Source organism: Aplidium turbinatum, chromosome 5 (genome assembly GCF_918807975.1).
Source record: "Aplidium turbinatum chromosome 5, kaAplTurb1.1, whole genome shotgun sequence".
NCBI classification, from domain to species: Eukaryota; Metazoa; Chordata; class Ascidiacea; order Aplousobranchia; family Polyclinidae; genus Aplidium; species Aplidium turbinatum.
Genome location: NC_137476.1, coordinates 20,779,708 through 20,807,454, shown reverse-complemented (window position 1 = coordinate 20,807,454; position 27,747 = coordinate 20,779,708). Strand labels below are relative to the sequence as shown.

The 27,747-nt window shown below is 37.7% G+C and overlaps 1 protein-coding gene across 2 annotated transcripts; it reads left to right on the top strand.

Moving 5' to 3' along the window:
- LOC145769942 (sodium/hydrogen exchanger 8-like) lies at positions 1 to 27,747 on the top strand. Of its 2 annotated transcripts, XM_082581496.1 has the most exons (16): positions 1 to 139; positions 2,389 to 2,573; positions 3,096 to 3,176; positions 7,832 to 7,890; positions 8,245 to 8,328; positions 12,729 to 12,865; positions 13,679 to 13,822; positions 14,851 to 14,992; positions 16,688 to 16,793; positions 19,388 to 19,399; positions 20,600 to 20,716; positions 21,119 to 21,201; positions 21,678 to 21,789; positions 22,032 to 22,177; positions 23,788 to 24,003; positions 24,770 to 27,747. In XM_082581496.1, the coding sequence occupies exons 1-16, from the start codon at positions 18 to 20 to the stop codon at positions 24,872 to 24,874; spliced, it is 1,851 nt and encodes a 616-aa protein (XP_082437622.1). In that variant the 5' UTR covers positions 1 to 17; the 3' UTR covers positions 24,875 to 27,747. The 2 variants fall into 2 exon arrangements, with proteins under 2 accessions (XP_082437622.1, XP_082437623.1); XM_082581497.1 differs by lacking the exon at positions 19,388 to 19,399.

Sequence of the window (27,747 nt, the reverse complement as noted above, 5' to 3'; positions counted from 1 at the left end):
GATCAACTGTTTAAATAATGCGTATATTCATAACTTATGTTACTGTATTATTTACTATTGTTTTACTTTCAAATCCATTGTCATTCAAAGCAAATGCCAAGCTTCTGAAAGTTGTCACAACAAATAAAGAAAAGTACCGGTATGTTTTCTATTTTAAAAATGATTCTATTTGATCTTATTATTATTGGTTATCTTATTAATTTGTGGCCTCTTTAGGTTGACACACAGTGAACTAACCTGTAATAGTGTCCAATTTGATATTTTTTTGCCATAAGCTATTTTATAAATTTAACATACAGTTTATTTTGGAAGTTTCTGCTGGTTGGACAACTTTTTTTCAAGGAAGTAATTAAAATCTATATGAAAGTTGTTTGTGTTTAATTAGCTACAGTACTTTCCATAGGCGCCTAACTATTTTTTTGACCGTGGGGGCGAAAGCGTGTTTCATCAGCAGCAACGTAAATTCAGCAAAATGTCACGCAGATCGATGACGTAATTATGCCGTCACACTAGGATTGCTTTTATTGCCACACTCGGAGTTATCGCTACGTTGACCTATCGTTAATTATTATAAACAAAACTCGATCACTTCGGTTAAGCAAACACATGCCATGCGTCTGCTAGCGGTTGATGGACTGCGACTCTTTAAGCTAAGCACAACATAAAGTTCAGCAACGAACTAGATTTATTAGCATGAAACACGAGACGAAAAGGTTTAGTAGCCTAAAAGGTATACTGTATTAATGGAATGACAATGTTTTGAAAATGGAATGCAAATACTAACTTGATCTCATACGCTTGAAAATATACCTGTTGAAAGTAAAATCATTCATGTTTACATCAATTCAACAGCACGTCACCTTGAATAAATTTAGAAGTTGCTGACATCCGTAAACAGCCCTTGAAAATAGTTACGGAGAGACGTTTGATTAAGTTTTCGACTTGACATTGCTCCCTTTTCACTACAATATCGCAACTTATGACTGACCAGCTTTCAAGTTTCAATTCGCTGTAAAACGCCGGTTTTCGTGTTGTAAATGAAACAAAAGATGCACATATCCCCGCCTTTGATCGGGTTTCTATGGCAACGGCCGTGTGTGCGCAATGCGGTTTGTACCAGCCCTTGTTGCGTTGGTTAATGTTAGTGGTTACCTCGGGCCGAGACTTCAAGTTCATTTTCACAGCGAGCGATTCACTCAGGGATATCTAGATATCCCTGGATTCACTGCAGAGGTTTCGACTTTCGAAAGCGACATCGAGCAACGCATCGAGTCTGTTTGCAAGTGCATAAAGCTAAACGCACGTTCCGTGTCTACGTAGCAAATTGTTTTGTTTTTGGGTGCGTCTGCAGACGTTAAATCAATGTAAAATGACAGATTTTGTTGTCTGGTGTGGGATTGTAGCATCGCTGCTCGTTCTGGTGATTATTTATCGCAAAGCTGTTGCGGTTTGCATTTAAAAAATGTTTTCCTGCTGCCGATCGCTAGTTTATCTATTGTTTTATGTATCAATACAGCATAAAAGTTGCCCCCATGGAGAAATATGCGTGGGGGCCGGGCCCCCACGGGTTAGGCGCCTATGGTACTTTCTAAGTGTAAATTGACTCGGCAATTGTTTTATTAAGTTCTTTCTTTACTAAATCTCACTCTGATTTTTTTTTCTAATGCAGCAAGTAGTAAATTCAATGCATTGTTGTAATTTAGCAGTGCCATAGTTTGCATTAGAGAAAGAATAATGCCTCTCTGATAACTCAGTTGGTTAACGTGTAACTTCTGGAACAAAGAAGCTTCAAAATCAAGTGGTACTGGTTCGACTCTCGGTGTGTGCGCTTGAGCAATGCACGATTGCACGTTAAGGACTGCTCTCTATTCAGCGACATCTAATGGGTGGAATAATTCTCAGCAACAAGACTTTAACAATCGAAAACTTCACTCTGTCAATCTCGGTGATCGGGCCTGCGTCAGTGATTTAAAGCTTCTACAGTCTACATGTATGGGAAACTGCCAGAATTAAGCTGTGCAAGAAGCTTTCCCAATCTGAGGATGAAGATTCAATCAATCATAATTTTATCATGCAGATGATTTAAAAAAAGTTGGGTAGTTTATTGAATTTTTGGTTGGTTTCAAATCTATTTGGAATTCTAAATTGCCCACAGCGCTGTATGAGAATGTTTCTGACCACTTTTATGTTATCTACAGTGCAGTGGTAATCATGTGTTTTTAACTTGTAAATTCCTGTAACGGCGACAAAGGTTAATTTTTCACATACATGTTCAGTCAAACCCCCCTTGTAGTGTATTAAATGTATCGAAAAACCGTGTTGTTATTGTTAAATGTTTTGAGCATAAAATATACTTGTTAGGATTATAGGCTGTAATTCATTTCTTAGGAATAATGAAACGAACATCAATGCATTGAGCAACATTTCCACAACTGTGCCACCACTAACAACAACAACAACACAGGAAAAATCCCATGATGTCAACCCTATCGCTGAGATTGAGACTGGAAAGAAAGCGGAGGAAAAACAACAAGGAGACAGCATGAAGATTTTCTTCATACTAATTGTTTTAGGTAAATGATTGTCTTTCTGTTGTTTGCTGGTCATTGCCTTAATTCAAACTAGATTTAATTGAATTTGTATCCTGAGGAAGCTAGTCTAACGAGTACATTAAATTGTTTTACAACCAACAGTCCAACATACCTTTGTCAGGAGTGATTACTGATTATATTATTATTGTAACTGTCTCCGCCGCCAGTGTAGCCAAATCGTTTGGCATCCGCTGGCTTTGATCAGCCTTTCAACAAGGTTGATAGGATCTCCATTCTGTTTTGTCCTTTGCGATGTTTTGCAATCGATGGAGATGTGGTGTGCTGAGCAGGGATCCCAGGCCAGCTTTTCTGATGTCAGATCTCAGCAGTTGTAATAAGTTGGTACGGTGACGTCCGGTTCGGCCTTGGTACTTTTTGCTGCCAATTATTGCAAATTCAAGGGCTTTCTGGTTAATATTACTGATTAATATTAAGCCAATGTCATATGCTGAATATTCCACTTGTCTTCCAGTTTTTTAAAATTATTTTCCTTTTTTTTATCAGCTCTTAGCATTCTGTTGACCCATGGACTTCTTCGACTGAAGTTTCATTTCCTACCTGAAAGCATCGCCATTGTTGTGTTAGGTTTGTTATTTACAATCTTAGGTTTATGCTTTAAAATATAACACTGGTCTATAACTAAGAAATTTTTACAAAACAAACCAACAACCGCTTCTTGGTTATTCAGGTGTGCTGAGCTCGAATCTGAAATCAGAATTTAACAACTACGTCAGGATTTCATTATGATCTACTTTTTGTTCTTTTTCCAGCAAATAAAAAGTATTCTATGCAGCTTATTGTCTCCAAACATTGTATTTATAATTTAACATTCAATGTAGCATTATGACTTAAAATTCATGATTGTGTATTTTTGTAATATCATTCTATTATGTTTGGTAACAGTCCTTGATTTAGTTTACTATCCTTTTGGAAGCTTAGGTTTTATTATACAAGAAATATTTTCAGATTGCTGTAATTTTGTTATACTGTAAGAAGCATGACTTCGAGATCCAGTAGCTCGAGGCGAGGTTGCTTGAACCTTCCAGATAAATTTTGCTACATGTGTGTAGAGTGCGATATACTCCACCTTTTCACTCTATGAAGCTGTCCATCAAAGTGAAGTTTGCGATCAAGACAAGAGGTGAAGCCCCGCACATTTGTTACAATCGATGCAGAATGCAGTTGTGGCTTGATGGCAAAAGGAAGGCAATGCCCCTTGCTGTGCCAATGATATGGCGTGAGCAAGTAACCATCATTCCGACAGTTACTTTTGCATGACGACTGACGAGCATCAAATGATTTTCGTGCAAAAACAAGTCGAAGGTTAAATATCCCGTTTGTCCTTCTGCTCTTCTACCAGTTATTCATGGTGCCGATACAGATATTCCCTTTCCTCCAGCTAGAGATGAGGAGTTTTTTAGTGACGAACCGGTGAATACTGAGAAGAGTAAAGATAAAGAAATGGAGGCACTTTGTTTGGCTGAAAGAAGATCACTGTTTGTCAACCATGATCGCTTGGACGACCTTTCTTTGTCCAAAGAAAAAGCTGAACTTTTGGGATCTAGATTACAACAATGGAATCTGTCAGAACCAGTCCAGGAACCTAAGTTTTTTTTTCCGTGATTGCAATCAGATTATCAATAGCAATAACATATATGTTATTGTAAAAACGGGTAGACGGTTTGATGCAAGAGCTTGGATATGAACACGATCCTGTTGATTGGACGCTATGTATTGATTTCAGCAAAACAAGCTTGAAAGCTGTGTTGTTGCACAATTGTAACAGTCAGCCATATCTTCCTTTCGGAATGGCCCGTTTAGGCTAGTCCGATTCGGCTACAGTTTGAATTGTATTTTGTATTTTATTTCACAATACCGTTTCTTTTGCATTCCGACAACGAAAAATAAATTGAAATGAAATTTAGCCCAAAATGTTTGAACTATTCAATTGAAATGTTTGCTCACATAAAATCGACATGTATCCTACGTCACCGTCTGTATGCAAACCAAAACTAAAATCGGAAATTTCAACAGCACAGTTTGAATTTTTACATAAAAAATGATAACAGAGAGATGTATGACCGATTCTTCTGTTTATAGAGAATTTTGTATTTTATTCCACAATATCGTTTCTTTTGCCTTCTTGCATTTTATCCAGTGCTTACCTTTGAGTGCCTTCCCAGACGGCAAAATCCATCATTTTTACATTGATTCAACGTCTGCAGACGTTGAATCAATCTAAAAATGACGAATTTTGTTGTCTGGGTTCGTTCGAAAATTTTAGTGTTTTAGATCAAAACAACATTTTTCATGATTAACTATAAAGGTTAACGAGAACCTGGGTTTCGGCGTTACATGACCTGGAATTTTAGTTTTGGTCTCAATCTCATCATCATGATTCGGAGTAAGATCTTTGTTAGATGATTCACAAGGCTAATTGTTCTGTGGAGTGAGCATTCTGTTGCTACGGTTTTCTTTGGTAAAGTTATGAATATGGAACGTACCATATCACTAGGGATGTTTTCGATGTCATAAATATGATTTAAGATCTCAGTAGATAGGTCTAAACCCCACTCATCTAAAGCTTCGATAATTTCAACTATAAAAGAAACAATATTGTGGAAAAAATACAAAATTCTCTAAATAAACAGAACGTGTCGTTGGATTTAGAATTTTGTAATAGTTGAGGATTCTAATATATTCTAAGTTTGCATGCAGACGGTGACGCAGGATACATGTTAATTGTTAATTTTATCTGAGCAAACATTAATAGTTCAAAAATAAATTTAATTCGCTTTTTAGTTTTAAGATCACAGTGGTTAGGTCTAAACCCCACTCATCTAAAGCTTCGATAATTTCACCTATAAAAGAAACGATATTGTGGAATAAAATACAACATTCTCTGAATAAACAGAAGGCGTCGTTGGATTTGGAATTTTGTAATACAGTAGTTGACTTGAGGATTCTAATATATTCTAAGTTTGCATACAGACGGTGACGTAGGTTACATGTCGATTTTATGTGAGCAAACATTTCAATTTAATAGTTCAAACATTTTGCGCTAAATTTCATTTCAATTTATTTTTCTTTGTCAGAATGCAAAAGAAACGATATTGTGGAATAGAATACAAAATACAATTCAAAACTGTAGCCGAATCGGACTAGCCGAATCGGACTAGCCAAATAGGGAACTAGCCGAATTGGACTAGCCGAATAGTAGCAGACCCTCTTCCTTTAGCTCACAGCACAAAAAGAAACGTATGCAAGTACTTCTAAAACTAATACATTATTCTGTATGTATACAACTGGAAAATCTGTGGAGATGGATGGTGATTTATTTTTGTTTGGATGTGAAACAAAACGTACAGTGTGCATCCAATGAGAGAGAGTGAAAGACTGTAGCCCCAAAACGGCAAAGGAGGTCGTCAAGTCTGCACTCTCTTATTCAAACAGTTATACGAATACAAGATTTAAAAGGAATATCTCTTACGATTGCAGTTGGACTATACAAAGCACATTTGTTTTTAATGCCTTTGGAACAGTCGCCATGATAGCAATCACTATTCTATAAAAGTTTGGTCACCACAACAAAATGCCACTATTGGGAAGTACAGTGTGAAGCACAAATGTTGAGTTGACCCGAAAATGGTATACCTGCCTTCGCTTCATATTAAACTTGCATTGATGAAAAAATTTGTGAAAGCTATGAATGTAGACGGAGATGAGCTTGCGTATTTGAAATAAAAGTTTGGATCTAACAGAAGTGATGCTAAGCTGAATGCTGATATGTTTATTGTTTATTAGACCAGAAATCAGGAAACTTTTACTCGATGATGGCTTTATGCAACAGCTAAATCCTCTTGAGGTAGCAGCATGGATTGGATTTAAGACAGTGGTAAACAACTTTTTAGGAAAGTGCAGACGTGAGCGGTTCAGTGACATCGTGGATAACATGTTAAACGCATACCGGTACGAAAAGTTGAAAGCGCGCATGTCTTTGAAAATACACTTTTTACGTTCTCATCTTGACTGTTTTCCACCTAATTTGAGGGACGTGAGTGGTGAACACAAGGAGAGGCTCCACCAGGACATTGCAGAAATGGAATCTCTGTATCAAGGTCGATTTAATGCAAACATGATGCGTGATTACTGCTGATTTTTACAACACTCATGCAAAACCCATCATACAAGAGAAAATCCAAGTGTCAGAAACAGTTTTCAATCTGACATCTCTCAGGTTGGATCGTGTATTGCAGTTTACATTGCTGCTAATATTACTATTATCTGCTTTTAAGTGATTGTTGTTTGCGTTCTTGTTGACTTTTTATATTCTGTTTCGTTGTCAAATTTTAGCTATATATATATATGCTAAAAATAGTAAAATTTGGTGCTTATCGGTATATCAAAAACTTGACGTGATGCAAAAAACTGACTTCAGATTTGAAATCAGCAGCCCTAATTCAGCTAAACACACCAATTGGCATAGTCTGTATCAAGGAAAATGGAAAAATCTTTTTTGTAAGTCAGTGTAATTTCTCTCGTCTAACCAGGGGTGTTTGTATTTTACGCATTTGTATATTTTTTTAACAAGTGAATTTAATGCTTCATCTTATTCCTTGCATATATATAATATATGTTTCTTGACATTCTAAATAAGTTATCCGTAATAAGATGGTTTTTGGTTATGGTTTGGTCACATATGGAGCCGTGCAATAGAAACCTGTAGATTTTGTGTACATGTGTAGTGACAGTGTACTATACAGCTCATTTGTTATCATTTTTTAACCCAAGCCTGGATATCTATCAGTTTAATTTCTTTTGAAACTTTTCAGTTTCATTGCTGCACATTATTACTATGCCAGTTGGTTCATATTTCTCTTAGCACCCATACAATACTTAAACCAGGTTTTCTGAAAAATGTTTTCTTAACTTTTCTTGTGACAACGAATGAAATGTGATATGGTACATACTGCATCAACTTTTTCTGTGGAAAGTTTAAGTTTAATATTTTGAATGTGGTAAGCCGTTACCAGAACCACAAAATACTCATCATTCAAAATCTGATTTAGTCAGTATACGAATTAAGTTTTTTTCACTTTCACTCGCTGTTTATTAGCGTAAACACAATGTAAAAAGATTGTTTGGTGGTTGAGTGCACCATAGAATACGGTGAGGTAGTACAAAGAAACATGCCACATTTTGTGGAAACTTTATTACAGTTATCATATGTGCTTGTATAGGAGCAGCGATTGGAGGAATTGTTCGAATCATGCAGAAAGCCGGCGTCGGAGATTGGCTGGTTTGTAATTTTTCACTCATTTATGAAATTCTAAGTTGTTTTGTTTTTTTAGTTCTAGAACGTTTTTGCAGGGACTGCTCGCTGGACTGCGACACTAGTCTGTGATTTTGAAGTGACAACCATGTAGTGTCTCAATCAGCATCAGTTTTTCAACTTATTGAAGGCATTTCCATTTTGCGTCAAACTAACTGGTCTTCGTCCTGAATTGGCAGGGTCAACTGTCAACACATTAGGTTAAAGATATTTCTGATGTGAAAAGTTCTTTTTGTTCAAATCCTCTATCGCCGAAAGGTTCAAGTGTTCATTGATATTGTGATCTAAGTTGTGATTTGAATTTCTTGTATTTTATTTCAGGCTGAAGAGATGCTGTCTCCCAACACTTTCTTCCTGATGCTTCTCCCTCCTATTATATTTGAGGCCGGTTATAACCTGCATAAGGTCAGCGTCTAGTATTTGACAAATTGTAGTCGACTTTAATGAAGATTCTCCGTTCAGCTTATGCAAACCAGATTTTGCATAATCAACTTGACATTTGGGGTTGGATGCACCAGCAGTGGATATTGTCATATAATTAATTTAATCTTTGGTTGGTTAAGCAGGAAGGTTGAAAGATAAGTTGGCTCGAAATTCATCTGTGGATCAGTCATCGTCACGGTCTTTAAAGTTAGTTGTGCCATCGTTGGTATGCAGGCTTGAAGTAAATAGCATGTTATTGCACTTGGCTCGTTCAATTATATGTTTGTTGGGACAAAATTTAAATAAAGTTTTAATTCTTAATAACACAGATTTTGCACGTACAATTCATTTAGTATTGTAAGAACTCTTGTAAAACGCAGACCGTGATGCTAAAGGTGGTGGTTAACTATAATGTGGCCCGAATGACACAACTGGCGAAGTGATTAAGCTCTTTAGGCTGAGACAGCTGCTGTCTATCGATTTATCTTTTCCACAGCCCGACTACCACTGTGCAGCATGCATACATACCGATACCGATATATCGGTACATCTCTAATACAACACTTATTGACAGTGTTCGTGATTTTTTTAAACTTTGATTATATGTGGCAAGAAGCTTAACTTAGTTTTTAGGCTTAACTAGTCATACGTAGAAGAGTTGTTTATTAGTTCATTGGTTTTTAACAACAGCAGGCCGGCAACATACAGAACATACCGCTCAAATGACACTCCTGAAACCGTTCAGTGCCGCCGAGAGATGACTTGAGCATGCAGTATTTCACATTGCATAATTTATCACTTGGTTTGTACTTTGTTGTCACTGCAGAGGATTCAGAAAAGTGTAAGCAAAAGTCAAACGTAAACAACTATAGCCCATAAAGTTAAATAACAACAACAAATGTTTCCTCGATAGTTACGGTTATATTTGTTAATGAAATCAGTTTACTGCTAATAAGATTTAAAATCCACAACGATATAATATCCTGCTAAACAGGATGCGGTCTGACGACGATGTTCTTTTTTCAACAAAAGTTTTGTTCGACTTTTCGTCGATATCGTACAGCAGGGGCGGCCAACCTCTCATCGATTGTGGTCGACTAGAACGGTAGCCACTTTAAAAAGTCGAAATTCTGCCACTGAAATTGACTACAATGCAACCGCCAACCAATCAGAACGTGTTATAAGAGGCTACCGTCCAATTGTGACCCTTCTAACATTCATCCAGAGAGTTAATGCTTGTTTTGAACTTTATTTGGTAATTACAGAAGAAAAAGAGCAATAGCAGTGGTGAGAATCGAACACGCGTCAATGAAATGACTACTTTCTAGCCCTATCCCCTAAGCCAACCAGCTGACAAAAAATCCATCACTTAATTTGCTTTCTATGATCTTCTTTTCGCCATTTTTACGTCACTTAAACCGTAGCTTATGATTGGTTGGTGGTTTCATTCTAGTCAATTTCAGTGGCAGAATTTCGACTTGTTAAAGTGGCTACCGACTAGAACAGGGGTTCCCAATCACCGGATCGCGAGAGCTCACGTCCGAAATGGCCGTCAAGAGTGCGAGTTGTTTGAAAGTACAGAATGTCCTTAATTGCGATGGAAACAATTTATTGCTGCCATGCACTAAATACGTAGGTTACAAATGAATATTAGATACTGCCTGTTGTACATCTATTAAAGCAGTAACGGATCTAAGAAGGGCCACTTGGTCGCCTATCTCCCACAAAGCCGAAAAACACGTAGCCTATATTTTTCTACAAATTTGCAACATTTTCTCGCAGGCTCAATCCCATGTCATTAATCTGATGGGTGGTATTGGGTACTTATGGTTTCAGCAGTGAACTTAAAAAATAGCACCGGTAAAGTTCTAAGGACCCCTCAAAAAGAAAAATACTAATAAAATATTCAGAAGTGGGCATCTTGTTTACTAACTACCTAACAATTCAATTGACCTATTTCAGGTATGAGTTGAAATCTGCCTTTTTATAAAAATACAGGCCTATACGAAAAGTGGGAGCACCTAAAATGGATTTAAAAAAATTTGCTTGCCCAAACAATGCTATGCAAACCTTCAACTATTGAATTATTGAAATCCTTCTGTAGTCGTGAAAAAAAAATATTAAAAGTAACTTTAATTTGATGATGTTGGTCAAACACAAAGCGTGTGTCTTGGTGAAAAATCCTTACTAGGCCTAAAAGAGCACAAGAAGCGATCAAAACAACGTTGAAATACTCAAAATTTTCTGGGGAGCAATCATCCCAAACCCCCTGCTAAACTAGTTTCCTTTTCCGACCTCAACTATTACATTGTCTACAAATCTTGCTTAAAGTGCGTTCAAACCGGTATAAAAAATTAGAGCGGCATTATAGCTTAGATATCAAACTCCATTTTTTTCCATTGCCAGTCTGCAAGGCTATTTTCAATTTAAAACCGCTCCGAGGGGGGCCGCTGCTCTAAACCATGAGGCAAATGTGCAATTGTGCATTATGTGGTATAGGCCTATGACAAAAGAATGCACCTCTATTAAATGTAAGTACAACAAAAATTTCAGTCTCAAGCATAAGTTAACTTGCCAAAATTACGGGATATACATTGCAACGTGCACTACATGTCACGGACACTATGTAGGTCAAACCATGACAAAGTTTTCCACACGTTGAGGCCCACATAGACCTTTAAAACAGCTTTAATTATTCTGATAAATCCTTTGAGAAAGCAGTATTATTGAAACATTGTGTAAAATTCCACAACATTGAACTGAAAAAGAAACCAGTCCTGGCATAGGCCTACAGCTTTGTTGTTTCTTTTGCCGAACAACCCAACAAACAATATTTAGACATCGCTGAAGATAATTGGCTGCACAAAATCAAAGCCACCATGAACATACAGAAATTGATTCGATCAACCAGTTTAGTTAGTCTGTTTCGTTATTCCCCTGTCATCAGCAACCATCCGACCCCTGCAGAGTAGATTCTTCAACCGTGCCAATTCACACTTGTTCCTTTTGACGTTGTATCAATGTAAACTTCTTGCAACGCATTGTAAAGTAAATTGCGTTTTCTTTGTATTCGTCTTGTTGAACTGTTGTAATTTACTTGATGGATAATATTTGTCCATGTATTTCTGGCTTTTGTATCAGTACATTGTTGGAAATCGTGGCAGAACACCAGTTCAAGATTTAAGCTTGCAGCTTTTCATTTTAATATTATGTAACCATCTATTCAGAACAGAGTTTTTATGCGTGTTGATGATATCGAAGTTTGCTTTATTTGTTCGTTTTGCGTATTTTTTCAAATTTTCTTTTTTACATGTGGTAGCTCAGGATGCTATTCAGTTCAGCAGACCATAGCCCTAAGAAGGGCCGTAGGCATTTTTCTCCAGAGCAGCGTATTGTTCTTATATGAGAAAAATCAAGGGCTATAGAGATAGTCGAAGGGGTGCCACTCCGCAATCAACACAGTTAAGACATTAGATTGTTGTGCTAATGTGCCAGCATTTGATGAATGCAAAATAGCAATAAACTGCTAGTAAACATTTTGTGTTATTGTTACTTTGTGTTTTTCATTGCATAAGTTAATGGGCCACCACTTAAATCTTCCGAGTTTAATGGGCCATGAGCAGAAAAAGGTTGGGAGCCGCTGGACTAGAAAATTACGTACATTGCTACGTTTGCGGACTTACGTAAAATTAAGTACGACGTACAGCATTTAACGGGTCTGCTACTATTCGGTGAGTCCGATTCGGTGAGAGCCTTTTTCGGTGAGAGCCCTATTCGGTGATTTTTTTGAATTTTTTTTTGAAAATTATCGGGTACCGTAGCCTAACCCTTAACCCCAAACCCCCTAACCCAAAAACCCAAACCCCCAAAACCCCCAAAAAAACCCAAACCCCCAAAAAACCCCAAACCCCCAAAAAACCTCAAACCCCCAAAAAAACCCCAAACCCCAAAAAACCCCAAACCCCCAAAAAACCCCAAACCCCAAAAAAACCCAAACCCCAAAAAACCCAAAACCCCCAAAAAACCCCAAACCCCCAAAAAACCCCAAACCACCAAAAAACCCCAAACCCCCAAAAAACCCCAAACCCCCAAAAAAACCCAAAACCCCCAAAAAACCCCAAAACCGCAAACCCCAATCGGACTCACCGAATCGGGCCATTCCGGCATTTAACCTTCCCACGCATCATGTTGCTCACGAAAGACAATTTTTGCAGTTTGAGATTGTCCAGGCTTGTGTTATCTACACGGTCGCTTTTCTGTTGATATTTTTCGGCCAATCATCTTGTTAGCTTCACTCGCACTGTTAACAAAGGATTTATTCGGCTTCTATAATGATCCGATCGTATTATTTCACCATTACTCTTCCATTTTTATTTAAACAGGGAAATTTCTTTCAAAACTCTGGTTCAATCTTGTTGTTTGCTGTGTTTGGAACTCTTATATCTGCCATGGTGGTTGGAGGGGGGATCTACTTAATGGGAGTGGCCGGTATCGCTTATAACCTCACCTTAACTGACAGGTAAGTTTCATATATATTTAGATTATGACTGTTGCATGTTGCTATTGGTATTCGCTAGGGTATTCTAGTCCATCTCCGCCAGTAAATCCATTCTCTTTACATTGATTCGCCCCCTGCAAACTTTAAATCAATGCAAAAACGACGGATTTTGTTACCTGAGATAGTGTATTTCATAGCTTTTACAAAGAGATTTCCAAAGTAGATAATAAGATTTTCTTCCGACCAATTTCAAAACGAATACATGTGCTCACAGTTACGTTTACGCTACCGAGTCAACGGCTGTCTTACCTGCTTATGTATAATTGTATATTGTATATTTTGTCACGTGTAGTCGTGCAACATGCCACTTGTGTTGTCTGTGACTGCTACTGCTGTAACTTTTCATGAGTGCCAATCGACTATGTTTGTTCTCTGTCTCTAGTCGCTGGACTAAGAGGTGCTTTTCAATTGTACATGATGTATTTCCATACATCTTATGGACTAACATAACTGTCCAGTGGAATTTTAAGTGTTATTTCAAAACACCGCTGGATGTGTGAAAAAATGCTGTACCAAGGTTATGTTTCGGAAAATATTAATTTTAAAGTTCTAAATTTTGCACATTCCAACCAGTAAACTAAGCCTTGTTACATTGATTGACAATGCATTTTGAAACTTAGTCAGATGTTCTTACTTTTCGTGATGTTGAACCCAACAACTGATCAGGCAGCAGAAGGTTTTCGATTTGACTCTCGGTTTGAGCTCAAATTGTCATTCTGCAGCCACCGAGTTGCTTTATGTTCTCGCATTACTCATGTATTGTTTTTTTTTCAGTTTTGCATTTGGATCTCTGGTGTCTGCCGTCGATCCTGTGGCCACCATCGCTATTTTCAAAGCCCTCAACGTTGATCCGACGTTGAACATGCTGGTATTTGGTGAAAGTATACTGAACGATGCAGTGTCCATAGTTTTGACGAAGTAAGCATTACTATTGCATTCCCTCGCCGAGAATATGTCTTTTACTCGTTTCTTGTAACTGCAATCAAGACAAAATGTTTGTACAATGTACAATTTATTCATATGCCGAACTGATAGTTTCAAACTTTTCAACATTTGGGAACTGCAACCAATTTTAACGGCAAAAAAAAGAACAACATCTTGTGAAAGACATGCACCGTTTGAGCATGCATTGCAATGCATATGGGATGAATTTTTGCTGCCAGGAAGGATGTCAAAAAGATAGTGGGACAGCATGGTGGTATCATGTTATCACTGCGCGTTGTGGAACCAAGAAAGTCCCGTCACTAGTTGGAAGGTCTTCATGAAGTCATGTGACATCATCGGTCACATGTTTGGTCACGTGTTCTGTGCATAGTTATAGCGGATTATGATGTACTATTACGAAACCGCGGTCGTGGTGCTGCTAATACCACGTTGTGCGACATTGGATCAATATTGAACGTGCATCACAGTTTGTTGTTTTTACTAAAGCTGTGATGATATGACTCAATAGTGCTACAGCCGTGTGTTGTGCGGTCTGCCCACCAACCTGTGGGAAACATGCGGTTGAGGTTGAGTCTTCATTTACTTCTTCTTCAACAAATTGATCATGTTTGATCAGCTGTGATCACCCATATGAACTGCCTCCATATTGTTCTGTCTTTTGTTATTATTAGTGCTTCCGGCATGCTTTTGTTTACATAATTTACACGTTGTTTATTAATGAACTAAATACTTTGGTTGCTAATCAATGGTGTCTAAATTAGTTTCAAATAGTACCTGTTACAAATAATTAGTTATAACTGCGCTAACATTTCAACCGCAATGTGAATGAATGCTTTCTAATATTATAAAGCACAATTTTGGTAAAGAGGTGATCTTCTTGAACCATAGACTAATGTCTATAATAATAAAGTGGAAATTCTTAGAGATTATAAGTTCATACAACGCATTTATGAGAATTAATTTTGATTTTCTCTTACTTTTTCTCTGTGTTTATTTTCCAGCACATTCCAGCAGTTGAACGCCAATGACGATGCGAAGAACATGTCTACATCCGCCATCTTTTTCATGGCTGTTGGCGACTTCCTTCGCATGATGTTCGGCTCGGCTGTGCTCGGTGTATTGATTGGCCTGGTCAGCGCCTTGATATCCTTTTTTATGCAAAACCTGACTTTAACCAAAGCTGTGGTTAATTGCTTATCTGATTATTGAACGTTTTTGCGTTGTTTCGTCGTCACTGGGCGTTATAATGATCTAAACATTGCTAGTTTTTTTTCTTATTGCTTCTTACTTTGAATGCACTTCTACCAGCTTGTTGCAATTTAGTTTAAAGTGTTTCAAAGAGCAGACGATATTGTACTTTGTGAAAGATTCGACGAACTTTGTTTTGTTTGAGAGATCCGGAACCTACGTGTCAGTTTCTTTGCGGTGTTTTTATTCCTGATACACGCAGTGAATATTCTCACGTTAGAAGAATACTTCTATGAATTATGATTGTTTTATTTTGTGAGGTTTTTCGTTAAGGCTTTGCAGCATCAGATAAACCATTAAAAGACGTTTTCACTTTTGTTGGTTTCTTATAAATCAAGGCGAAGGTTGAAGACAATATACGAAACAACATTGTGTTGGTTAATTGGGTCTGCTACTATTCGGTGAGTCCGATTCGGTGAGTTCCTAACCTCTAACCCTAAAACGGCAATGATAATTAGGCTACGGTACCCGATAATTTAAAAAAAAAATTGAAAAAATCCCCCGTTAAGGGATCGGACTCACCGAAACGGGCCATTCCGTGGTTAATTAGAGTAGGTATAAAAACTTATGCGTTTGATAAGCCAAGGTTTATGTTGGTTGACATTGCACATCCATCGCGTTGGCTAAAACCATGTCGCTTCACTTAGCGTTTGTTTATTAATGTTCAACGTCCCGCGGTCTCAGCGTGCTCTGCTCTATTTCTATGGATCGGAAGACAAATTGTCCTGCACAGCTTGTATCCTGTCATTGCATGTGAAACGGTAACTAACTGACGCACTGCATCCCCATGCGTATTAATGTAACTACCACTCATGATTGCGTTATGTTATAGATTTTTGCAAAGCTTGCAGGTTACAGTATAATATTTCTATCGCATTGTCACTGAAACTAAACCTTCTGAGATGAATTTTATACATTTAACCTAAAAAATAGCTATGAATTTAATTGGAACCATTTTAGCCTTCCATGACCAACAGAAGCAAAGACTTGAAACATTTAATGTGAAGTCGCTGAAGCTGAGCAATAAATTGGAGATAGTTGCAAGGATCACCTTCAAAGATCAATATTTTAACTTTTGTTGAATGCACGGTCAAGTACACACACGCTCACATTCTCACACACGTCGCATAAATACGTCTTTGACATTTTTCCCGCCGCATAACGACCTTGTGGGAAGGTGACGAACATGAACAAACTACCAAGGTAAACTTGCTGAAAAATTAGTGACTTGTTCTGGTCGCTCGATGGAAATAGTTTTCTTATTTCCGGATGATTATTGTAAAAAAACACTAACGTCCACTTCTTCTTGCTTATGAGGCAGTAATTCAGATAACGTCTCTCGACTGCTGCATCCTGTCACTAAAGATAATTGAATTATTTCACTGTTAAAGACTTGGAAATCAGCCCTAATTACCAGGGCTGCCCAGTTTTTCTGCAGCAACGCTACCATTTTACTCTTCACCTGATCTTATGGTATAATTTTGTATCGTCCCACGTTCTTCAGTCTTCCTTTTGCATTTCTAATCACTACTTAAATTTCAACATTGCAAATGGTTTTATTTTTGCTGTGCATTCCTTAACGATTCATACGTCATGAAGCATGTGGATCTTCGAAAGACTCCTTCCTTGGAGTTGGGTATGATGTTCATCTTCGCTTACATCCCGTACGGACTCGCTGAGAGCCTCAAGTTATCAGGTGATTTTACGTTATTTAAAATTATTATATTTTCTTTCCAACTAGCAAGTCAGCCTTATTTACATCGATTCAGGGTTGATCGGTTTAAACTGCCCGGTTAAAACCTGGTTTAAACCGGGCAGTTTTGACCACCCATTACTGGTCAAAACCCCTTTAGTGTATGAATCAAGTTGCTTTTCAATTGAATTAAAAATATTACCTTCCATGTTTAGTAATGATGTTCAACTATATTTTGTTTTGATCAACAATAACCTAAATGCTGGATTTGGAACAAAAAATATTCATTTTCTCTGTTTATTTTTGTTATTTCAATCAGTTGGTTATTTTAATTATTGAGAAAATTCAAATTCTAAAAATAAGTTTCTGATGAACCAAAAAATGCTTGGTAGAACGATGAATTATTTGCACAGCCAACTGAAGTACAAGAATTTATTCCAACAATTTTTTTTTTATGAAAAACAATTGCCATTAATTTTGCCATAAAATTTGCGCAACATTTGCCCTCCCGTTGCGTAGCACATAAGACGTAGCATGACATGTAATTGAGGTAGTAGTCCGCTGTTTGATGTCTTGTTTTTAGCGGCGCTGAAACAAGAGAAAAATCAAGATAAATATAATCTTTCGTACAAATTTTACAGGCAGCCGTTTGTGGCTGCCTGACAGGTCGGTATTGGCGGCCATTAATGAAAGTTCAGGCAGCCATGGTCGCCAGCTATTTCGAGGCCTGCATATCAAAATGGTCACAACTCACAACTGCTTTTATATTTCCTAAATAGCCCATAGCCCAGGTAGCCGACCATTCACTACATAAAAATATTTTTCTGCGTTTTGACCGGTTTAAACCTAGTTTTCACCGGTTTAAACCAGGTTAGAGATCAACCCTGCATCGATTCGACGTCTGCAGACGATGATAGTCTGGAAGCTGTACCTTCACATTTTGGTTTTTAGGTCGCAATCGCAAGATTTTTAATTGCTTTTGATAAAATGGGATTTTGTTGATTTTTCTGCTAACACAAGCAGTAAAATGTACTGTACAATTATACAGCTTGGTCTCCGCTATTGCGGATGGCCTGGTAGGTCCACTACCAGTTTTATTCGACGTTGCACTGGCGTCAATTCTATTGCTAAACGTATTTTTTGCTTCATGTTTTTAGCTTCCTTACGTATTTTCGCTTTCAGCTGACTATTCCAATCAGCGATTGCTCTGAGATGAATGAGTCGCATTAAATGTACGTGTTCCACTATTTAATTTTTTTTTTGCTGCGTGGTTGAGTGGACAAGAACATATTTCCAACGTTCAAACGGACGTTGGTTCGAAACCAACTGAAAACATGCTGTGTGTTGGCAAGACCTTTAGTGATTCTTGTCGTGGGACACAGTTCAAACCTTGAATCACCAAGCATGAGCTACAGTTGAAAGTTACTGCTTGTTAGGTCACCAAACTACTCAAAGGAGTGCATGAAAGACAATATTTCTCGACGTCTTTCATAATCAAGTACATTTCAACGAAGACAGCTGCGATCAATTACCCGAGTGACAGGCATCATCTGTTGGCTTGTTAATAAAGACGCAGGTTTTTTGTAAAAATTGATATAGATGAAACCGGGAGAGATATTTCATGCATTACTTATTTTGCATTCGCGATTGTTTCCTTCCCGGATTTCGCTTTGCTTCGGTGCTGCAAATCACAGACTGCACGGATTTGTTTCTTATTAAATAAACTGACAAACTTGCTTCTCCACAACGGCCGCTTCTTAGAGCAAGTGAAAGGAAATCACAGTTAATGCTGAATCTTCACATAAACATATAATAGCAGCAGAAAAGCATTTTGATCTTCTCAAGGACCAAGGTTGGTCAATTAGCTACTCTAAAAACATTGAAATTAAATGTATATACAGCAAATAATTTCTATTAGAGCAACAATCCAGTCAATATCAAATCAGACTCGACCAGCGTGCTGGTCACACTCATTATCAAATATGACGTCATTCGTCAAGTATCACTGTTCTCATGAAGCACTTGCCAGGGTGTAACAATTAACATGTTTTGGAGCCATTTCATAAGCTGCTGGAGAACATGAGATTGTCTGTTTGCGCTAAAATGCTGGAGAGTTCCTCATGACTCATCACGCCATGCTGTTTTTTTTACAGTCACTGCCAGTTCTTATGCCGTTCAATCGCAACCCAGTCACGTCGTAGGAATACAGACAAAAGTGCGATTGTATGGGAACACCGAACAGGCGTAATCGAAACGCTGCTATATATCTCGACAATTTTTATCACATCAAATAATTTGGCGATTTTTTATTAGCATATTTACGATATTATAGTTAACTTGAGTTACTGATTGTTTTAATTGATCTATGAGATGTATATATATTTTGCATCAGGAAAAGTAAACTACTGATATCAATAAAAAGAGCGGTTGTAAAATATATGAGCACATGGCTTCTAGATGTCATGGTAGCGTTTACTTTTCAAAATTAAGGTAAAGCTTCATTATCTACAACAGTGGAGTAAAATTCAATGGTTTAATTATATCAATTTGCAAGAACATTTAAAATTCGGTTATGTGTTTTTTATATTCTCCAACAGCCGGCTTGTCAGGTAGGATATGAGTGCTGTGCCGTGTGATGTTATGCAGCTAGCCAAATGCGTTTTTGAAACAGGATCTCCAGCCAGTAAACCGGTCCTTTTTTCGCAGCAAATTGCTTGTTTCTGATGCATTCAGCTGGTCATAAATCAGGACTAGTTTGCTATCTGGGACATGCATTGAATCAATCAATAACTGTCAATTTTAAATCGTTTTTGTGTTTAGCTAAACTGTAACCTACAGTAGTTTCCACATTCATACGTCTGTATTGGAATGTAACTGGTTTGACACATTTAACTGGTGAATGGCGAACAAACGTAGCTCAAATAACAGCTTTAAAAATAGCTTTAGCTTTTGCATTCCAAGTTTTAAAACAAGTCTTTTTATGTACCGTACTTGCGGCATTCTTGTTTGCTTGATTTTATTACTGCTCCGATCAACTGTGATCTCGTCTTGGTAGTTACAAGGAAACTTTCTGTTTTACCACATGAGCCGTTTTTACAGTAATGCTGCCATTTTGGAAAACTAGTTGAGTGCTTCAAGTCTTTACCATTATTTTTTAAGATGACGAAAGGTGAAATAAAGCAAAAGCAACATATCTGATAATCTGCGATACACTGATTGCAGGCTATACTTACTAAGTCATACACTTACAACTTAATGATTTCAACTCTTTTTTGAAATGTTTCCCAACAGTGATACTGTTTTAAAGTCGAGACCTCTTACGAGGAATTGGCTTTAGCGTTGGCCTGTGTTTTATGCTCATTCTAAAATCAACGAGGTTGTTTATGTAATTTGTTTGTAGTGTGTTGTTCTGCGGTTCCAAGTTAATTGGTCTTGTCGACTTGTGTCTGATAGACATGTAGCATGTTTCAAACACTGGCATTTATATGTTCAATTTCAACCTCCCTCACTGACAGCTAGCCTCACCCTAGTCGTTCGCAACATAAAACTGTTTTTAGTGAACTAGCTCTATTGAATAACCGTGGATTTAACACAGTACGATGTCTATGTTATATCGGATGGTTGCGGGATGTGTAGAGAGCCAAACCAACATGTTTTGTTTTGTAGCACGTCGGTTGATGTACCGTTGTACATTGTACAATGTGCATACTATCAGTCACAGCAAAGTTCTATTCCGCAAATTTTTTTTCTATTATGTGGCTTCAATTATGATCAAACTATTCTTATTTCAAACTATTCTATTTTTTCAGGCATCATGGCTATTTTGCTAGCAGCCATCGTGATGTCACATTACACTCACAGCAACCTCTCTCTTGTGACGCAGATCAACATGCAACAGACTCTGAGGGCCCTTGCTTTCATGGCAGGTATGATCTGTAAAGCTTATGATACTGAACAACATAATCATTTAAAACCCTGGTGCCAAACAAGCGTTAGTTATTCAGCTAGTTTTTTTCTTCCAGGCAACTAATGGGAATTAACTTAAGTTATGACTATCTTCAATATTACGTACGGTACATGAACAAGACATGGATACAAATTAAAGTTTACTTTTTTCAGTTAATACTTGGTTTAACGGGAATTGGCTTGGTTATTTTAAATGTTTTTCAACGGTTTCTGGGTGTTTCAAAAAAGATCATTATTGTTACAAGCAAGTTTGATTAAATACAAGTGCAATCTCATTGAGTCGGTTAGAATTTAACGTCACGTATTGTTCTCAAGCTGGCCATGGAGAATGAAATTACAAGCAAAATACGTTCACATTGCAGAAACAAGCGTGTTCGCCTACCTCGGCCTCGCCATTTTCAGTTCCCAGCACAACTTTCAACCGGCTTTTGTCATCTGGAGCATCGTAAGTCCACTATGTTGCCAGGTGTTATCCACAAACAAGCTCGCTTCCATGATTTGCATTGCTTTTCAATTCTTAACGCCAACGAGCGGAGTTCTTGCCACTGCGGCTTTTTTGATGCCCAGCTCACAAAATTCCGTCTTTTTACAGTAATTTAACGTCTGAAAAAGACAGATTTTTTTTCTGGATGCTCACTTGACTTGAAGATTAAATGCAATCCCATGCAATCAATCAATCCTCGAAACCTTAATAGACAAGATAATGCTAACTACTGCATTAAAATGCCATTGGTGAAGTTTCGTTTGAAATACTGTGAACTGGATGAACTTTGTATCTTTCAATACAGAATTTTATTGTATGCGTCTTATTCCTCATCTTTCAATGCACTTGTTGCTATGAGTTACATGTTGATCTTATGTGAGTGGGTTTATTTAATTATGTTTGCGATTGCGACACTGGTTCTACTTTGTCACACTCAGGTGTTGCTTTTGGTGGGCAGAGGAGTGAACATCTATCCCCTGTCGTGGATATTAAACCACTTCCGGGAAACGAAGATCACCAAGCGAATGCAGTTCATCATGTGGTTCAGTGGTGAGATCTTTTGTGTGAAGTGATTGAAAGTTTTTGAAGAGCTTCTGTATTAAACTATATAAGGTTTTGAAATAATGCTTTAGTCCGCGTTTTCAGGTACCAGCAGATAGCTGCTTAAATTTTATAATATTATCTGTCATTTTTTTCAGAAATGATTTTCTACCTAATAGATTACAGATGGCATTAAAATTATTTGACTTATTTTTCGTCACTTTCTGTCAATCAATGTTTGCAATGCTCAGGTCTCCGTGGGGCGATTTGCTATGTTCTCAGTTTGCACTTGGACCTTGACACGGAGGAGAAGCGAAATGTGATCATCACCACATCTCTCATCATTGTCCTTTTTACCATCCTTGTTCTTGGAGGAGCAACATTGCCTGTTGTCAAAGTAAGGACATCTTCACTTGAACCTTATCCCTGGGAAATTTTTGTTTGCTTTGATTTTAAAAATTTGCTTTGAAAAAGTGTTTAAGATGCTGTAATTTATCAACCGATGCAAATCGTGTTACAATTATGTTTTTTTTATCTTGGTATTTTATTTGTTTAAATGTCACGGTGGAAGCGGTCTCATGGCTATTTTTTTGGCAATAATCCAATTGCAGACACCATGCGCACCGGCATCACATTAGAAAGTTTCTTAAGGCTATTGCATGACTTAGCATAACCGAAATTTGTAAAAGAGTCCCGCTGAGAAAGTAATGATCTCCTAGTGCATAATAAGCTTCTCCACTTCTGTTGATTAATTGAGTTCCGCATACTTGCAAAGGTTTTCACCACTGGTTTGGCTCTGATCACAGAAGTTGGCAGTTCAAAGCTGCAGCAACTTACGTTGTGCTCGTATCCGCTGACCTTTTTTGAGATTCCCTCATATCTAATGCTAGAATAAGTGACGGAAGTTCTGCTGTTGACACCTTATGCTGTGCCCCTTGTGATGCTTCGTATCCCATGGTTCAGAAATTAGACGTACTCCTGGTTTAAAGTCTCCGCTTCCTCGTCAAGTCGTCAACCGTTCAAGCATAAGATATCGTATTGATCAGTGTCGAGTGGAAGTGCTTTCTTCACTCGCTTTCACCCTGACCTATACCAAAGTTAGCTTGAGCTTGACCGTTTTTTCGTTTTTGTGTCGAGCCGATTGGACACACTTTGCGTGAAGCATTTTCAGACACAAATTGACACCTGAGTTCCTTTTGTCAGTGCTTCGTCGACGGAAGGAATAAGTTGTCTCGCTCCGGATTGTCATCTCGGTCTCATGAAGAAGAACTTCGAGTAACTGAGCTTGGCGTAGTTGGTTTTGGTTGCTTTGGTGGTAGCTTGCAAAACAGAATGTAGCTACGATTTCTAGCACTTAGAAACTTTGGTGAACTGTTAGGAAGTTAATCGAGACCATCCACTTTTTGATCGCAATACATGGGACGTACATTAAGAGGATACACGTGTTCTCAAAAGTTGTGCTTTGATATCTTCTGAAGCTTTTTGCCTTGGTTTTGATTCATCATCATCATCATTATTTGTTGCTTATGGAGGTTACAAACACTTGAAGTTCTGATGATGTTAAACTTAAGTTCATCACCCTATACTTGATAGAAGTACTGAGATAAGTTCCAGACGTTCTTCAAGCCAAATTGTAATGTTTGTAGTTTCAATTGCTTTATCTCCCAAAAAAAAAAGATTTTCTTGAATGCAGTAGGATTCGAACCCACGCCCCTGGCTTGCTAGATCCATGCCCCACCAACCGAACTTCGTATCATTCGCTTTTGTGAACAATCTGAAACACTTGAGATATTGCGCTTTCATTTCCGACTATCACCTCTCAGACAGCAAATCAGTCGCTTTTTACATTGATTGAACGTCTGCAGACGTTCGATCAATGTAAAAAAACGACTGATTTTCAGTCTGTACTGTGAACCCTGGCAGTGAAAATCTGTACCGCGTCAAAGGTAACACGTCAAGATGTTGAAACAAATTGTGTCGCCTTCTAAGCCGCTTGTGTTTGTGCAGTTTCTTCAGATCGACGACAAGCGATCGTATCATCGCGGACTGACGCTGAGCAAGACTGAAGAGATGGGGCAGACGATAGAGTCGGATCACATTTCGGAACTCACTGAAGAAGAATATGAAGAGAAATATCTCCGTGAAGATTTAAGACTGAAAGGATTTGCTTACATTGATGCAAAGTATCTGGTTCCATTCTTCACACGAAGGATTACAAAAAGGGTAAGAGTTTGACTGGGGATAAAGTTGGTCGACTGTTGAGCGATCGCTCCTCATCTCAGTGGCTTACACATTTGCATATTATATGTAAACAGCCGTTTTCAATTGAAACTTGCCGCGGAAACGAAAGCCACGCGTAGCGTTATGGAAGCTTGTAAACATATGGATTTAAAATTGTTTCGAGTACACATTTCCATTATTGGTTCACAAATTAACAACCGGAAATAATTATTTGTGAATAGAGAATTATTTTGCACAAAGTTACCTCATAAACCGGGGTTGACCTAATATACTGCGGTATTGAATAGCTGCGTTGTGAAAGATCGTCTTTAGAGAGTTTTGAATTCGGATATTTAAGAAAACTTTATTGCAATATTTCGCGATGTCCAGGTAGGTATGAATCGGTGTTTCGAGCTCGCTGGCTTACACTTTTCTGACAAAGACATAATGTTCTCAGAAGATATTTTCCAACACATTCGAACGTTGAAACAATGCTATCAACGCAACACCAATTTTGTCTCGAAATATTTGGTACATCGCATTCAACGCGGATTATCACCTGAAACTCCTTGATAGTTAAGCTTAGTTTGCACCAAAAGTATCTTTCCATTTTGTTTCAAAAAAGTCTGGTCTTCATCTCTAAACATCAGCGTCGACCAGTTGTCTGCATTGACTCCTTCATCTCTCTCTATTGTTGGTATCTTCATATATTTTTTGTATCACGCTGTTGAATAAGAAAAACGTTAAAAAGTTCTTTCCGCTTTTGCAGGAATTGATTCAGAACCGGAGCGAAATGCAGCGATTGACCAACAAGTGGTATGAAGAGGTTAAAAGCCGACCTTCGCCGTCGGACGACGAGGAAACTGAAATATGAGATCACTTCTTGTACAGATGGTGCCTGTTTGACCTAAAAGCAACGTATTTCACCGTTTGTTTTTTATTTACAAACAAAAAGTAGTTTTATATTTGTAAAAATCCTGGTTGTGCTGTGGTTGCTGGGCGACACTGGGCCGCCATGTTGGAGAAACCACCTTGTCGAGGGTTAATAAGTTGCAACATAATTGTTAATCAGTGGACAATATTAGCCATTTTTGCGTTATGTCATTAACGAAAAGATTTTAAAACAAACGCCGTGAAAAGGAAACTTTATCACAAACAGAAAAAATCCATTATTTTTGCATTGACTGCAGACGTTGAATCAATGTAAAATGACGGATTTTGCTGTCTGGAATGTCATTGGATGGTGGTTTGCTTTGTTGAAATTTGGATCGTGTTTTCTATGCAATTTTTATCAGAACGTGTCGTCATTGTATTGGTTCAGGTTCTAAAGTTGGTTTGATAACCATACATTTGCAATCCATCTGATGGATAAACATTTATTCCATATTTGGGCAAAAGCACCTACTTACCAGCTAAGATTTGTACTGTTTAAGGTTTATGTACCAAAAGCCCGATGGGTTTTCTGTTTACGAAAAACAAATATATGTGGTGCGATTGCCTGATAGATTACCCAGTGAAAAAATCAGACAATTTCCACAATGATTTGATTGAATGTAGGCCGACGTTGAATCAATGTAAATAAGTGGACCTTGATGTTTTGCAAACGAGATAATACACACGCTGGGGAAGAAACAATATACAATGTGGCGTACTTGTAGTTTCATGACGTAACATTGAACACTTGAACAGTTTCTGTCTATCAACAAATTATCGCTCAATCGTGCAAGATTGGGTGGGGTCTTCCTTTTCTTTCAAATGTACTAAAGAACAGACCGCAGGTAATGTCATCAACGATTGTACCACCCTCGCTCGCTAGCAGAAGGTTTGGAAAGTGCAATGTCGAATCCTAGAACTGAAAACTGGCTGCTCTCAGCATTTCGGTGAAAACCTCACCAATCTTGAGTAATAATAAAATCACATACTTTTGACCGCCTCAAGGCTCAAGAAAACCTACCAGCTCAGCGGCCGAGTGGTCATCGTCTTCGGTTCTGGTGCTGGTATGTTTGGGTTCGATTCCTGGTCGAGTCGTACCCCGATCACTTAAAAAAATGAACCGTTTTAATAAATCGTTTGATGTAAAATTCTTTAAATTTGAAACGTAACTAGTTTAATTAAAAGTTTTTCGGCAGTAAGAATTGACAGCGATAAACACGTATTTCGCCCATGAGTCTAGGCTCATCAGTATCGCACCACTAATTCATGTCACATAGTTCTCAACCGCTGCTTTTATCAGTCAGTTTAACTCTTATTTTTGTAGAAAGAAAATAAATTATAATATGTTGCTTGTGGCCGGGTACATCGAACGTCAGGGAAGCGTTCGAAGATGCTTCATGTGCGTTCACTCACTGTGAACTTTGCTCAGTTGGGATGGAAAACATATATCCCGAAAATATGTCAGAATTACGAATTACTTTTTACTTTGATTTATTGTATTGTCTGAAGATGTTGAATCAATCTAAAGATGATTCAATGTTTTGTCGAGCTGGATCCCACGAAACTTTTGCTGCATTGTTCATCTACTTTCTATTGATGTATTTACCTTTTCAGATTGTTGTGTTTATATTATTATTTATTGTTAACATTTTATTTGTTTCATTCACAACTAAATCTAACTTTAATTTATGTAAATACAATATGTCGTGGTGAGGCTGTGTTGTATATTGCTTTTGCATCGTAAAAGAAAAATTGACTTGAATTTTATCGAAAACTGTATCAACAAAACCATGCATTTACAATTGTCGCGTTGGCAACATCCCAGACAGCAAGTTAGTCGTTTTTTACATTGATTCAAAGTCTGCAGACGTTGAATCAATGTAGAAAACGATCGACTTACTGTCTGGAATTCTTGTTAAATCTCTTGTTAGCTGCTTGCTTTCACTCTTGCTTTTTCTCCGTATTGCTAAATGTACAACGAACTCTTTCCACCTAGCTTGTATCAAACATACGTCCATTAGAAAAAAGTTGGCACGCAATTGAGACAGCAAAATCCGTCATTTTTACATTGATTCAACGTCTGCAGACTTAACATGCATATTTAAAAATGATGGATTTTGCTGTCTGGAAAATTGTTCTCGCAACGCCTATGGCTCTCTAAACCCGGATAACAAAGTGGTCTTTTTACATGATTCATCTTTTCTGGATGTTTTATTTCTACTCACTTTAAAAGGCACCAAATTTGTGAGTTTGGTTTATTTTTTTGCTTGCCTACTTGATCTCGAAGCTGATACGTTTTTTGTCTCCGGTAAAATTTGTCATCTTTTATGTCACTTTTTCCGATTCATCCGATTGCTTCTGTGCTACAGTACTTTTTTAAGTCACAAAATAAGACAATCACCTTTCAAAGCCAACGATTAACACAAGATACCTCACAAATTAACATTGTTCTTGTTGCGTTCATTCAACGTGCTATCTTCTTGCAAGGGTTACGCTTGAAATATTTTGGCTCTCCAAGTTGGTTTACAATTGCAACCAGCACTATATGATCTTTCAGGTCGGCACGTTTTTACCGTTCACTTTGATGCATATTGTGGTCAGACGTTTAATAAATAAAGAAATGTCAATTTTTAAAACTTTATTGATTTTTTTCAACAGTGTTGCCAGATTCAAATTTGATTTCAGTTCATCAACAAATTATATATTTGAAACTTAGCTTTTGTTGGAAACCTGTGTAGCCTATATCTTTAATAATATTTTTGGTACATTCGCAAGCGAAAAAGACAGCAATCAAAATGCAACAAAATAAGCGCC

What these genes read in the sequence shown, in the direction of transcription:
- LOC145769942 (XM_082581496.1), top strand. Translation starts at nt 18, where the DNA reads ATGCGTATATTCATAACTTATGTTACTGTATTATTTACTATTGTTTTA. An exon ending in CATCGCCATTGTTGTGTTAG is followed by an intron (nt 3,177 to 7,831) that starts GTTTGTTATTTA and finishes GTGCTTGTATAG; the next exon opens with GAGCAGCGATTGGAGGAATT. An exon ending in AACCTCACCTTAACTGACAG is followed by an intron (nt 12,866 to 13,678) that starts GTAAGTTTCATA and finishes TTTTTTTTTCAG; the next exon opens with TTTTGCATTTGGATCTCTGG.